General features: G+C 37.0%; 1 protein-coding gene across 4 annotated transcripts in view; it reads right to left on the bottom strand.

Annotated features, from left to right (window-relative positions):
• The window catches only part of Skap2 (src kinase associated phosphoprotein 2), a 177,014-nt gene extending 160,782 nt beyond the window's left edge, over positions 1-16,232 (bottom strand). For all 4 annotated transcript variants that reach the window (XM_045136114.1, XM_045136113.1, XM_045136115.1 and 1 more), the window contains exons 1-3: positions 16,001-16,232; positions 6,807-6,912; positions 6,234-6,259 (exon numbers count right to left, since the gene is read on the bottom strand). In XM_045136114.1, coding sequence (XP_044992049.1) covers positions 6,234-6,259; positions 6,807-6,912; positions 16,001-16,067 — 199 coding nt within the window. In that variant the 5' untranslated portion in view covers positions 16,068-16,232. The remainder of the gene's footprint in view (positions 1-6,233; positions 6,260-6,806; positions 6,913-16,000) is intronic.

Here is a 16,232-nt window from a genome sequence, read left to right on the forward strand (position 1 = left end):
GTTTATGTAATAAAACATTGAACTCCAAAGCAACAATGGGCATCAGGTAAATGTATCCAATGCAATTTACAGACATAATTGAAAGCATTACAGACTAATCAGACATCTAAAAAGAAAAGCATGCTCAAATGAAGTGTCTACGCAATCATTAGTTGGCAGCTATTCTATTACAATCACACATAATGTCCATGGTGCCTTGAGTCTGTGCCAATGACAACAGCATAAATTTTACATCTCATTTCTGTGGTCATAAAATTAATGATCAGTTTAAAAATACTTCTTTGTGAAAGTTATTGCACAAAGAAAAGACATGAATGTGTCCCTGTTATGTACTCACAAGGATAATTATGGGGTTGTTGCTCATTAATACTGTTTCTTGTTTCCCTAGGAAAGCATTTGATTTATTCTACAACTTTCAAAAGTTTAATTAATGATACAAAGTTAACAGTCTAAAAGACAATGATCCAAGGTTTCCCTTTCTATTATTTCAGTGGCAACCTAAATATCACAGTAAAATCAAGATTTAGTTATACCATAGCAGTCAATCTCCCTGGTAACTATTTTTAAATGTATAATCATTGGGTTCGAACCATTGCTAGCCACTGTTTTTTATAGCTTTAATTAATTAGCAGTTTCCTAAATGCCTAGAGATGTAGTGCACCAGCAACTAAGCGGTCATGGCCTCTACTAAGGGTAGCAAAGGGTAATCTGCCCTGCCTACCACTTGTTCTGTAAAACACAATCCTACTTGAAACAGTCAGATACATATTAAGCCCCAACTAAACCTAAATTTTAGAATGCATTTTTATACATATTGAAATATAACTTGTACATACATTACGTTAATTTACAAGAGATAGCAGCAAATGAAATACAATTTAGATAGTAACCATTTCCCTCATACAAAGTCTGACCAAGTTATGTGGGAATAACTTGGAGTGAAAACAAATTAATTTCTCATTCTCTATTTAGTTCATCTGTTTAATCAAGTTTCTCAAGTGTTAATATATAGATAAATATGCAGAATTAAGCATTTAGTTTGTAACTCTTAAAGCAATAAAGGATTCAAGTCCCCCTCAGAGACTGTGCGCACAGAAGACTCCCCTCTAATTCTTCTACAAATAAGACTAATTTACAGCAGGCAAATAGTAAAACTAACTTCTGGCACCAAACTGAGGCACAGCTTTATAACAGGGACACAATTTCTCAAGTGCTACCTGGTGCCATTATATCAAACATGCTTAACATGCTTGTACAAGGGGGCGGGTGCATGGTGAAGGAAAACTCTTTTAGTTTAATTTGCTCAGATTTCATTGTGGAGCTAACCTTCAACCAAACATACTTTTATGTTAGGAAGGGGAAAAGAAAGGAAATTAAACCACCCAAAAGGCTAATTTATTATTCAGATCCACTAGGATAGACTAAAATGCATCCCTTCTTATCTATCAGTCCTACTACTAAAGTAATCCATGAATACTTTCAAATAATACAAATAAGTCAAAATAAATTGTTTTCTAAGTAAATCATGCATATTTAACAATATTGAGAGTCTTAAGGGCAACTTTCATTGTTGCTTTTCAAGGTAGGGTCTTGCTCTAGCCCAGGGTGGCCTGGAATTCAGTTTAGTCTTGGGGTGACCATGAACTCATGGTGATCCTCCTACCTCTTCCTCCCAAGTGCTGAAATTAAAGGCACGTGCCACCATGCCCAGCTAATTTATTAATTTTTTAACAATTAGCAACAAAAGAGATTCTAAAAAAGAATGGTCATAAGTTCAAAACCCTTCTGAGCTATAGAGTGAATTCCAGGTCAGTTGGCCTAGAGAGAGACCCAGTTTCAAAAACAAAAAAGATGAGAAGACTCTTTTGAAATATGTGTCCCATATAATATATATGTGCTTATTTTAATAATTTCTAATTTCCTAAAAAATATTTGAAAACGTATTTTAAGAGTAATAAATCTTAAACAAAATTGAACTGGAGCTAGAGAGATGGTTCAGTGGCTAAAGGCACTTATTTACAAAGCCTGCTGGCCCAGGTTCAATTCCCCAGTATCTATAAAAAGCCACACACACGAAGTGCCACATGTGCCTAGAGTTAATTTGTAGTAGCAAGAGGCCCTGGCATGCCCATTTATTCATATTCTCTCTCTCTCTCTTCTGTCTCTCTTTCTCTCTTTCTAATAAATAAAAAAAATTAAATATTAAACTGGAGAATATCCATTAGATCATACTAGAATGCCAACTATATGTCAATAATGGGTATTTTCACATTATTTCAATAAATCAATCAATAAATAGTGTCATTACTAAAGTAAAATGAGACTAATATAAGGTAAAGATCCAATTAGAGTATATTTTTTGTATACTTAATGTAGATTAGAAAGTTCTAGTTAATGTTCAGTAAGTTTTTGGTCAAATAGTAATTTATTCATTCTCACTGCAAAATAACTATTCCAGGGGGTGGTGAGATGGCTCAGGAGTTAAAGGTGCTTGCTTGCAAAGCATGTCAGCCCTTGTTCAATTCTCAGTACCCACGTAAAGACAGATGCACAAAGTGGCTCATGTGTCTGGAGTTCATTTGCACTGACAAGAGGTCCTGGTGCACCCACATTCTCTTTCAATCTCACTCTCTCTCTCTCTTTCTTTCCTTGTCTGCTTGGCAATAAATATATAAAAATAGTTTTAACAATAACTATATTCAGCTGGAGAGATGGCTTAGCAGATAAGGCACTTGCCAGCAAAGCCAAAGACCCAGGTTCAAGTCCCCAACTACCCAGGTAAGCCCAATGCACAAGGTGGCACATGTGTTTGGAGTTCGTTTTCAGTGGCTGGAAGCCCTGGTGCGCCCATTTTCTCTCTATCTGCCTCTTTCTCTCTCTGTCACTCTTAAATAAATAAATAAAAATGAACAGAAAAATTTTAAGTAACTATTTCAAGTGACATTTAAGAGACCTATTGCTTTCTTATGCAACATATAAGTGCTGGGTATGGTAGTGCAGACCTCCAATCCCAGCATGTAAAAGGCCGAGGCTGGAGGATCATGAACTGGAGGCCATCAGGTCTACAAAGGGTGATTCTGTCTCCTAAATAAGTAATATACATATAGCAGAATTCCAGTGTACAGAGCAAGAGGACACTTGGTTGTATTAAACGATGTTGCAACTAGGAAACTAGGGTAGATAATGATTCTATCTAGTCCAATACCTTAAAAGGATGTAAGAAGAAATTTTCTATTCTAAATGGAATAGGCAATATTTCAAATGAGTAACAAGAACAACAAGCAAAATGTGTTCTTTCTGCTTGATTAGATTCAAATCTTTCTTAAGAGTAAAATTAAGGAATTTAGATATCTAACTAATTATCCTAAAGGTCCAACCTGACAGACCTTTTGATACTTAGTATAATATAATGACATAAAAGGAGAACTTTGCCTGGCATGGCGAAGCACGCCTTTAATCCCAGCACTTGGGAGGCAGAGGTAGGAGGACTGCCATGAGTTCGAGGCCACCCTGAGACTACATAGTGTATTATAGGTCAGCCTGGGCTAGAGTGAGACTCTACCTCGAAAAACCAAAATAATAATAATCATCATCATCATCATCAGATAAAAGTAAAAAATAAAAGGAGAACTTTAATAAACAAATGAAAAGGAAGTGTGGAGGTAAAAACTGGAAATGAAAGTGAGTTTAGTGTATAAGCCAAAATGTTTAGGAACCATTACAGTAAAAACGAGCTTCTACCAATACAAATATTTCCCACAAAAAGTAGAGGGAAAAAATCTTCTAATAGCTGTACAACAGAGGGTTGCAGCATTCATATTAACTCAACTAATTTCAAAAACCAAAATCTTCAACCTGTAAATTCTGTTTTGTTTAGTCTCAAGTTAGGAATATCTCTATAGTGTCAGAGGAAGGATTTAGGAAAGAAGTTAAAAAGGAAGACAGCCATCTCTATATTATAGAAACTAATAACTGACTTCATTGTGAGCCTATATTGAATAGATAGATGAAGGGAGAGAGAAATAGCCAAAAGAATTTAGCAAAACTATCCTTGGTAACAATTCAAAACTCCTAGAGAACAACTACGTGGAGAACAGTACCAATTAAAACAGCCTCGGCCTAGCTGGGCATGGTAATGCACATCTTTAATCCCAATAGGCAGAGGTAGGAGGATCACTGTGAGTTCAAGGTCACCCTCAGAGTACATAGTGAATTCCAGGTCAGCCTGGACTACAGCCAGACTCCACCTGGAAGGGGGGAGGTACCTTCCTAGGACTGAATTCACTCAATATACAATAATACAGATCTTACTTTTCAAAACCAACAACATGAAGATGTATCATGAATAATTACAACTATTAAGTGTTCTTTACTATTCCTAATATGCTATAAATACAGTCTTTTTAGAACAAAGCTGAATATACATTGAGGATAATGGCATAAAATTACTCAGCTTCTTATATTTCTCCAAGGTACACATCTAATCTATTCACAGGCTTACCCTTTGAGCAGTCACGCTTGGTGATTAGTTAACTCAATACAGTAATATTGAACCACAAATGACTTATTCAGAGGAAAATGATCATAGGGAATATCTGAGTTCCACATTATTTGAGCTCTTATTCTAGGCTCATTTTTCAATTTCTATCAAATACTATATAAACTTCAATTCTCTTTGGAGGCAAAAAAAGTATCTCAGTAATGTAATTTTAATATCCACACACCTGAACAAATTCTAAAACAGAATTCCAAAGGGAAAATCTCTGCACTATTACTGAACCATATGCAATTATACTATAACTTCACATTATCATGCCTTATCAGCTTAAATTTTTTTAATATACAAATAATTAAGCCAACAATGAGAGTGGAATAATCACCACAAACAAAATATGCCTTTTAGGAAGAGGTAAAATCTGATATCTAATATTCTTCCCCAAATAGTACACTGTATAAAAATTACCATAATTAAAATGCATAAATTCATTTCCATATTCAATAAGCAAAACATAATAGAATTAACCTCATAGTTTAAGATTTGCTGTAAAACACAAAAACAGTGGATACAGGGAAGGAGAAGACATTTTCCTGCTTTTATATTTAATAGTTCTTGAAATTTTAACATGGAAAAAAAACTCCTCATCTCTTTCCGTCACAGTGATCTTGACAACAATATGAAAAGAAATTATGACTTCTTTCTCACTGATTTGAAGGTTGCCTGGGTAAGTCCTTAGCTTGCTGGCAGTGTGGTTATCCTCTCACTAATCAGTTGGCACAGGTATGAATTAGTATTTGGGAACCTAGATGGTGCCACACTTCTCTTGCCCAAACAAACTAGCTCCATTGATGAATCAAGTTCATACTGTAACCCTTATACCAGCGTCCACAGTTGTAGCTCGTGACCTATGACCTACCACCATGGATATAAGGGTGTCTGCGCAGCTCCTTTTTGTAGAACTGAAGACCTAAAGTAGCAGGGACTTCTGATATCTGTCCTGGTCTGGAGTTCAGTGTGCGAACTCACGCTCTCTCAAATCTCAAGAAAGACTATCAGTTTACCCAGAACTATTACATGTTTTTTTTAAAAAAATTCCATCTCTAAAAATTTGTAAATTACATATTTCTTAAAAGCAAAAGAACTGTAAGAAAAACAAAAAATAATATTTTTTTAAAAGGTTATTCATACTGACAAAATTTGATACTGTTTTTACAACATCCTTCAAAAATGTGATGGAAGAGTTGGGGATATAGCTCAGTGGTAGAGTACCTTGTCTAGCATATGTAAAGCTCTGCATTCCATTCCATTCCTGGTCAGCAAAACAAACAGAAACATGACCCAGGAGCACTTATCCAAGGTCTTCCTGCATACTCTCCACTCTCCACAGCAATCTCTGTGGTATTAAGTGGCACTGTATGATAGCTCACCTCTGCTTCACCTAATTATCCCATGTGGAACTACAGGTACATACCTGTCCTTAACACATTTCTGCCACAACGTACTCAAACACAAAACCTGAGAATGTTGCATGCTTGGGATTTCTTCATCAGAAGACCGAAATAGATTCTGGATATGACTTAATTTTTTTCTCAGCAGGGGGAGCTAGCACTCTCATCTTGAAGGTATAGACGCATTCTGAGGGAACTGAAATTTTGATCCCAACAACTGAATTTCAGAATGTTACACTATCCTATTGAAAATCTCCAAAGGAAATTTTTTTATGTTTGAAATTTACCTTTGTCTTGAAATTCCTGAAGATAGCTGCAAAATAAAAATAATGGTAAGATTTTTAATATAGTTTAAAAATCAAAACTAAATCTAGTCAGTGCAATAATTCAAATTCAAAATCTACATTATAAATACACAACTTGAAAGAGAAAGCATTTTCTGTCATGAAATAACAATTCTAAATGGTTTAAAAATTATAATAAACATAAAAATCTAATAGTAAACTGCTGTTCTGTCTTTAACACCTATATTACTTTTATTCATTTAATGCAATAACAATTAAAATGATTTTTTTCAAGAACTGAAGTACTTTGTATATTTATATTAAAATCTCAAATATACTCGTTAGATAATCAAAATAAACAGTTGGATTTTTCTAGAGTTTGTAGATAAATACATAATCAAAAAGCTTTAGAAAAGGAGTACTATATCTGGGTTAAAAAAAACTACTGTAGTTGAAATATATTTAGCCTTTAAAAATACTTAACATGAATAAATTATAACATACAAAATATAACTCTATGACAATTTTATAGTTGTTTCTAAGTAAGAAATTAGCAATAAGGAGAAAGTGACTTACATAGACTTTATATCTCTTATCTTCTTAATAAGGTATTCCTTCTTTTCCTTTGCTTTCTTGGATAAATTTTCCCCTTTCAGTATGTCTGCCACAAATGTTTCAACATCTAAGCCATGAAATATAAGAAACAGAATACAAATGTAAGGAAAGAATCAGTTTCTTGTGAAGACAAACAATGGTTATTCCTACACAGAAGTGTTAATGTCTGTACAATCTGTTATGGTTACTTATCAATCCAAAGCATAATAGTTGATGTATGTTCTAAATACTAACTTGGACAAATCTGTTCACCACTTAGCTAATAAAATTTGTATGCTCTACTTATGCTTAGCACAGCAAATGCCATGTGGATATTTGGCATCATTAAACCAAGAAGAAGCACACAAGTTTTAATAAACTATGGTGTCCTACAAAACAAGTTCTCCTGTAGAAAATCAACCCACAAGCTTTTATGCATGTTCTACTATCACTTAATAGCATTTTGTAAGTTCCTATATGAATAAGTCATTCATAATATTTTATGAAGATAAGCTAATGTCTCTGGCAAGGGTCTGTTTTTCACCAGTGCAATCTGTTTCCAGGTATACATAATGCTATGCTTTAAAGGAAAACAACCCTGTTTTATCTAGCTACATTTCCCAAATCATACTCTCCTTCCTACCTACCCCACCCACTCTGGTCATACTCAAGTCAAAACAAGGGCCAGTGTGAGGCTGTGTGAACTCTTGCTTCCTGACTTGCTATTATATACCTGGAATAGTTTTTAGATAGTGAATGAGTAAAAGGGGCTCTTCCACTATTTGAAAACACAGTGTCTAAGAAATGATATTTCCATGGCTTCATATGCCAGGCCCCTATAGTATCTTTAAATTTTTGGTAAACTGCCAAATTATTATTCCACCTTCTAATTCTCATATATAATTCCAAGAAGATCTTGTTGGTTTGACTTTTTTATTCCAAGACGTTCTTGCTGGTTTGACTTTTTTTGAGTCCATTCTTATTGTTCATGAAATACTGTATGGGTTAAATATATTTTATTTTCAGAATTATATCTATTAGAGAATTGCAATGAAATGCTTAAGTCGTGACTACAAATCTTTCATAGCTCATGTTGAAAAGATGTATGTGTATGTTTTACTTTCTTTTTTATCCGACTGCTTTGTGTCCTAACGTGCACTGACAGCAAGATTATTGTAACAGCACACATAATAAGCAGCATGACAATTTCAGCACTGCATCCCTAACTCCATAAACCCTTACTTAAGGACAGAATGTAATCCACTTAAATTTGTGACTACAAAAAAATATATTTTGATCCAATGAGGAATGCAGACTAAGTTGTTATATATTCATAATAAATTCACAAAAGTTATTTCTCACTAAGCCAATTCAAAGGAAATTTTAAATTAAATCATGAAATACTTTTTAAAAATAGCTTCTGGTTTAAAGAATGTCAACAACAAACATGTTAAAAGTTCAGTAACAAAATGAAATGAAAGCAAAATATCCTGGATCTTCAGTCTTTGAGTTACCTCTGGTTGAAGAGGGGGGGAAAGGAGACAGAGAGATCCAGTATACATGTACTTCTCAAGTGAATTCCAAACAATGCAACCTGAAGTTTCTACCCAGAGAAGCAAGCCACCTTTGGACAATCTGCCATTGGCTGAAAGAGAAAACATCTCTGGCTTTCCTGAGATCCAATAGTAACACCTCAAAACAAGAAAAAATGGACTCAGGCAAGGAGCAGCAGTGGCTGCTCCTCCCAGTTGGACTCAGCAGTGGGGAGACTCCTGGGCACAATGACTACAGAATAGTCTGCTTAATGTTATTTTCATTCAATGTTTGTCTTTAATTCCCTCTTCCATGAGTATTTAATTGCCTATTTTGCATTTTCATTATCCAATCTGAGTTTAAATAAACAGGATCTATTTTCTATCTCAGGAAGCAATAACAAGGAATTACAACAGGAGTTATTTCTTTAAAAGGTCATTCCAACTTTACAAATGCTCAGAAAACAAGAAAGGCTCCAATACTCTATGTGGTATTTCCTAAAAGCCTCCCCAGATGTTTTGAAAATTATGAGAAAATATTTGTTAAGTGTGGGACTTCAGGAAAAACAGGTATTTCTCCGTGGAAGAGGTTGGGTAAGGAAAACGTCTGCACTTTTACAGTAGTTTTATTTATTCCCAGTCTCCCCAGGAAAGGGCTTCAGACAATTAAAAGAATTTATGAAATGTTCACTTTTTTTTAAATTGTTACGCAAAGGATATATAGTATAGAAACTTCTTTGCTGTTGGGTGTTTTTTTTTTTTTTTCTTTAATAAGAACTTTAGCTGGAAACAGTTTAAGTAATAATGTTAAACTTGTGGGTGTCCACAGACTTTGGTTTGTTTTTAAGCTTTTGAAGTCTAAGGTGTTTCTTAAAATCTACAGCTTGTCCAATCATTTTCGAAAGGAATAAACTAGCCTCTCCTGGCACAGGAGACTCCCTGGCCCGGCAGCCTCCAGGTCCACACTGACTTGGCTATCCTGCAAATTAGGGATGAAGGTGCGCTCTCTTGGGGTGCTACTGCTCCCACTGAGCAACCCAAAAAACACGCCTGGGGTTAAACCCCAAGATTCCCACCCCAGGGTTCCTGTCCACTTAGCTAGAAACAGGGAGAGCTGGGCTTGGGGCCGCTTTCTCCAGACAAACGGGGCTGGATCTGTGGCTTTGTACCTCAAAGCCCGAGTAATATTTCAAAGGCGAGTAATAAAAGTCTTGGGTAAATCAAGCGCTCCTCTGGCTGGTTGCAAGAGAGATTTGAAGCTTTTTATTGTGCTCTAAATAGCCCTCCAAACGGTAAAGCAGGCAGCGCAGTAAACCAGCAAGCGCCAGCCCTTCACCTTCCTTTGGAGGTCGTGTCCCTGGGTTCACATGTAGATTTCACTCACTCCTTTCTGCCTGTAATTCAGAGGAACACAGTAATTCCGTTACAAGAGGTCAGCATGGGCTTGCTGCCCCTTGGCCTGGTGAGTTAGAATCTCTCTTTCTGGAGGAGAGGTTCCATTCCTCCTGTGGGGGAAGAGGGGGGCCAACAGCCACAGGAAAGCAGGGAAGGGGGAGACTAACAAGGCCCTGGATGAGAAAGCCTGGAAAAGAGGGTCCCCAACTCCCCCACCCTCATGTGCAGTTGCCAGGACTGCAAATTACCACAACTTGCATTTATCTCCAAAATCTCTCCCATCTCCGTGGGCCTCCATCCCCAAGTTGTCATTGAGGAAAAAGTTATCCTGGCAAAAGTCAACTCAGTGGTAGTGGGTTTTGCTCCTCACACCTTGAAGATGTCAAGAGTAAGCTTTATCTAAAAGTACAGCTGCAAGGATCTGGGGCAGACGGTGTTGAAAAGATTAGATTTACAACTGCTTTGTAGATAAATGCTAAGGTCTAAAAACAAAATTAAAAGATAACAATCCAAAAGCAGTTAAGTTAGAAACCTCTCAAAAGCCATCTGACCCCAAAGAGGCCAACACTTAACACCTTCTTCACTGGATGGCACTTCAGTTTTCCTTCCCAGCCCCACCCTCCCCTCACAGACCCAGCTTACTCTAGAGTTTTGATTTCAGACAAGTATCTACCATATACACATGCACATACATACATATTCATACATGCATATGCACATACATATACATGCTGCTTTCTACCAACTTCCATATGAAACACCCAGTGAAAAGATACACATACAACGTCAAAACTCTTGCTAATGATAAACTCCTCTACACTGAGTACCTAGCACAGGTTTCCATGAAGACAGATAAGAATTCACTTTTCCTCACCATTCCCCACAACCAAACATCCTAGAATAGAACCTGCAGCCTTAAGGTTGAAAAAGAGCCACAAAATTAAGACTCTTGACCTCTTCTCTCAATTACTCAGTACCTACCTCCCTACAAACACACACACACACACACACACACACACACACACACACACACTTCTATGATGGCCAGAATCTACCCAGACAATGAAGCAAGAACTGAAATAGATGAATTCACTATTATTTGCTAAGTCCCTGATCAATAAACAACTGTAAAAACCAATGACACAGCAACCCAAATGGTTTTACTACTTAACTCCACATCTCTTTCTAGTTTCAGAAGTGAGCCAGATTTCACTTTTATTCACTGAGATATGCTGTCACCCAACTTCATGGGTTAAGGATTCTATTAAACTGGTGTAAGAACAAAATGACACTTTCTTCTCTGCTACAGTAGGGAATAGTCTAACCAAATAGCTACTGGTGAAAACACAAAAATCTATTAAACTGAACACATGCAGATCCACAGAGCCAAATGCCCAAAGTTGGAAAATGGCTAACTGAAACGTCATTGATTGTCCAAATCAATTCCTTCCCCTTGACTACCTAGTACTTTTAGAGGGGATAGCTAAACTATAGACTGTTCAAACATGGCAAAGGAGAAAGGCGTGCAATGAGTAAAACATATCTTGAGTTTTATAATCCAATCAGCCAACAAAATCTTCAAAGCTAGCTTTACAAGCTAAATGGATTATTTTGATAGAAAGCTGAGCTGCTGAAAGACTGGCCATCTTTCTAGCTCTATAAGATGACTCTTGATAAATAGCATTTTATAATAATCAAAATCTTTTTACCACACATTTTCAAAGAAGCCACAGCATGTAAACGTTAATCTAAGATTTACATTGTACCTAGAGTTGGGCGGCATCTATTGTAATGTGTTCAGAATGTGATTGAAAAAGAAATGTAAACTCAGTGGCATGAAAAAGATAGACTTAGCTTTAATTGGAAAAGACAAACTAAGTGAATAATGAGTATATAAAACCTAGCCTATGCCACTTTTATCACCCATATATGACACTTAATCTTAAATTTATGAGAGACAACTGCACTGGGTTTCATATCACCAGAGGCTTTCCCTACGCTGTTGTTTCTACCATCTTTCTAGCAATACTTTAATACTGATATTGGTAGAGATAAACCTACTTGGAAATTTTTCATATATTTCTCAGTTTATAAAACATTTAGATGTTTTAAAGAAACTAATGATGACAAATTAAGCTAACTATAAAAATTGTGCATAATATCAAAAGCTTTACTTAGTCTGAGATGAAAGGTCTTTCAATGGAAAGCCATAACAAAACATCCATTACAAAGAAAAAGCAGTACATTATATTCTCATATAAGTGCAAATAATTTTTCTAACACTGCATCTTAATTCACTGATACTATTTGACCCAGACAATACTAAAACTTGTGGTCTCTTGATTTGCAAACTCATAGCCCTATTTTTAGAAGAAAGTACTTTAGAGCTACCATGTGCTGATTTCATTTTGAGATTAAATGTTCTCATAGCAACTTTATGTCCCTCAGTTAATGCTGCCAGAAGGGAACAGGCTTGTTCTTGCTCTGTGAGAAATCCAGGTGCTAAGAAGAAGGTGACTATTGGTGACTCAGTAGGTGGCACTCTTCCCTTTATATACTCAGCCAATGCCCCAGAAGGAAGTTATGGAACACTAGATGTCCATAAATAATTCTCATAGGGAAAATAAAACCAAAATGTTAACCAAATTATAAATAATACTTTAGAAAGGTAGAATTCAAACCATACTATACTTGGCCTTGAAAAAATTCTACTTCTGTTGCAAATGAATTGCATTCTTTATCAGGTGCCCCTAAAGGGATTATCGATTACAATATGTGAAGGTTTAAAAAAAAATGTTCAGGAAATCCCCAATAGGGGAAAATACAATATTTCTAATCAAAACTGCCATCTAAACAAAACCTCAAGGTCACTTTGCAGAAACCATCCAGCCAATTCCTGGTCAGCTCGGCTTTGATTTTCAGTGCACTGATAACTATTTCTTCTTTCAATGCTGGTTTCATTTTCTAATAAAAAAGAAGGCAACACCCTCTTACAGCTTTCCTTCTCAAATATGCTGCCATAAAATAAATGAGTTAGAATATCAGGTGGTAAACCATGACAACACGCGCATTTAAAGGATGGCTGAAGAATGAAGGAGTTAGGTGGCAAGCAGTATTTCTCCTTCCTCTCACTTTCCTGCCTGCCAGAAGATGAAAACTCTCATAAATCAAGATTATTCTTGCTATTAGTCCTAGTCAAAATATTTGGGTGTGAGAGAAGATTAAATGGCCAAGCCTTGGGGTTGTCCTTTGGTTTTAATTACCCAGGCGAACCCTGTTCTCCCAAGGTGGCAGGGGATAGGGGAAGTCAAAGGTTGATGGAAGGGCACAATGTGGCCCAAAATTAGTTTTTAACAACAAAATTTTATATAAACTCTTCTCTGTTTGTGAGTATAGGCTTTCACACTTTATATACTGATGCTATGGAAACATAGCTGCTCAAACTACACAGCCATTTTGCAAGGGCAGCATTAAATGTGAGTTAAGAATGGTAACTTTTATTCACTTATTTACTGCATTTAATATTTTTATTTATTTATTGCATACAGTGTGCTAAAGGAAAATGTAGTGGGGAGAGGACAAATATTGAAAGGGTAGCCTAAAACTACTATATTAGAAGAAACAATTATTATAAAAAATACATTTGTGCATCTATCCCCATCAAACAGTTGGATGTCAAATACTTACAAAGTATGGCATATAATGATTCAGATAATAGACACATGAGACATAAAGGGAAATATATAAGCATTATTATCTTTTGACTTCATATTCTTTATTCTGAAAGCAAATGATTTTTAAGTTGGGAAAGGATTAGCTCCTTATTTAACTTCATGTTGTGCCATGAAATCTAAGAGCACTGATCTGTTTACAACGACCAGTACCTCCTTAGTTTCAAAAATAATGTACTAGGTAAGCCAGCATTATCTTTGAAATTCCAATCAATTCAAACCCTTCCCCTATAATTTTAGAACTCTAAATCTAATCATGAAACACTAGACCTGAGGAATCATCATACATCTCAACAATATTTTTGGATAAAGTAAATGCTCAGAACATCTCTACCTCAAATAGATTTGAATTATAAACATAAAAATCTTAACAACTTTCAATGAATGCATAAAAATTGTTCTAAACTGTGAAAAACACTAGCTCACTTGTCTCATTTCTTGAAATATGTATCAATCACCAACTCATACCCATTACTTGAAAATCTTCCCTGAAAATAAAATATCCAAACCGGCACTATGAAAACTTTTAATGTTTTATTATTTGTATTTAATATGTGTTTAATATGTAGTTTACTTTATATAAAATATTTACAATTTCGATAATGAATTATAAAAGGCTAATTTCACAAATTAGGCTAGTATATTATCTGACTTAAAAGACATGGCAGAAATACATAGGAATTTAGCCTTAACAGATACATATGTAATTCTGAGCTTTTAGTCAAATTACACAAATACAAGCTACATAAAATACTTTCAGCCTATGGGAATCAGAGAATAATGGATTTCCTAAACCATATATCCTACCATCAGGGAATGGATGATTATAGATCCATACAGCAACCTGCCTACTATGGGAGGAGCCAAGCTTTAAAAACATGCAAACAGGAGTTTAAATCTTATTTTTCTTAATTCAAAAATACAGACCCTGAGTACCTGCAGTTGCATTTAGTTCTGGAATAAGAATAAACACTCCTCTGACTTGGTTATGAGAACAATATTCTAAACAAACGATTTCAGCATTGGAACAACAAAAATGTTAACTAAAAAGAAACGATTACTAAGCCTGTAAACTGTCTTATAATGGAATAAAAGCTGCCATAAATCAATATTTCCCTCAGTGGTATCCATTAATGACAAGGAACATTTCCTAGCATGAAATTCCACTCCACTACAAGTGTATTTATCACACTCACACTCATACAAAACATAAGGCTGCGCTCATAAACTTGGTTTTATTTTTTGATCATATTCATGATGCTAGCCACCAAAGGTTTAACAAGGTCTGATGTTTGCTCTCACAGTGTCACAGTAGTAACCTGCTATTTTAAATGGCACATTTTCAATGACATTAGTTTTAAAGAGTCAAAATACACAACGTATAACACAAGCCTCTAGAAAAAAATTTTTTTCATCCATTCATCCATAATCAGTATTGAAGGAATGATTCTGGAGACAAATTAAAATAATTCCATTTTCAGAATTCTGACATATATAAGACAAAGTAAATGACAGTATTCAGTAAATGTTAGATAAACAAGATTTGTGCCACCCTAAAAAAAATGTTAGCTACTTCTAAAGAACTACATGTTTTCCTTGGTCTTGAGTGAAAATAAACACTTCCATACATTAGAACTAACAATTGATTCATAATGGCATTGAAGACCACATTTTTAATTTCTAAAAATAAAGTTCCAAAACAAACAAACAAACAAAAAAGCCAGGCGTGGGTGGCACATGCCTTTAATCCTAGCACTCTGGAGGCAAAGGTACGAAAATCACCATGAGTTCAAGGCCACCCTGAGACTACACGGTGAACTCCAGGTCAGCCTGGGCTAGTGCGAGACCCTACCTCGAAAAACCAAAAATAAATAAATAAATAAATAAAATTCCTATATATGGGAATGTAAACTCCAAAAGGGGAAGGTGAGGGTGCAAAAATGAAGTCCTTACATCTTGTGACACAGGAAGTAGGGCTTTTAGCACACCCTTCCTTTTTCGCTTTAACAGATACCAGGGCTGGAGACAAAGTGACCATTGGCGAATCAGGTCCGCTTCACAAGTGTTAAAAACATGAAAGGTCTGAATAGTCAACGACAACCAGAGCTCTACACAGGACACACCTTTCCACCCCGGAACTCCGGCGGCTCTTCCCCGCGCCGCCACGGGCCCGCCGCCCACCTACTCCGCGTGGACTGGCGCTCCCTGCCCAGCCCTCCCTCACACGTGCATTCGTTTACATCCTTGCACGCCGCCCTCCACGCGCACACAGCGTGCGCCGGCTCGGCTCAGGGAAGAACATGAAATTTCAGCACACACGCCCACCCGCTTCCCGAGCCCGGGCAGCCCTCTTCCCTCTCCCCAGTCCCGCCCCCACAACTCCACACCAGGGTGGGGAGGCGCGGGCAGCGAGGGTGCGACCCGAGACCTTCTGTCCCCGCCGGCTCGCCGTCCCCGCGCGCCCGCGCGCGCCCCGCCCCCGCCCCGCAGCCTCACCCGCCCCCTTCCCGCTCTTTACCTGCCAACAGGTTCCTGATGTCCTCGGGGAGGGGACCGGGAGAGGAGGTGCTGCTCGGGTGGGACATGGCGGAGAGCGGCGCGGGGCGAGGGCACCGAGCGACTGGGGTGGTGTCTGTGACCTAAACTCCCGCGACGGACGGACGGCGGGGCTGAGAGTCCGGACACCGGCCGGCCGGGACTCGCAACAAGGAAGTCGCCAGATCTCCAGCCAGCTGCGGCTGGACTCCCGG

Source organism: Jaculus jaculus, chromosome 16 (genome assembly GCF_020740685.1).
Source record: "Jaculus jaculus isolate mJacJac1 chromosome 16, mJacJac1.mat.Y.cur, whole genome shotgun sequence".
NCBI lineage: Eukaryota > Metazoa > Chordata > Mammalia > Rodentia > Dipodidae > Jaculus > Jaculus jaculus.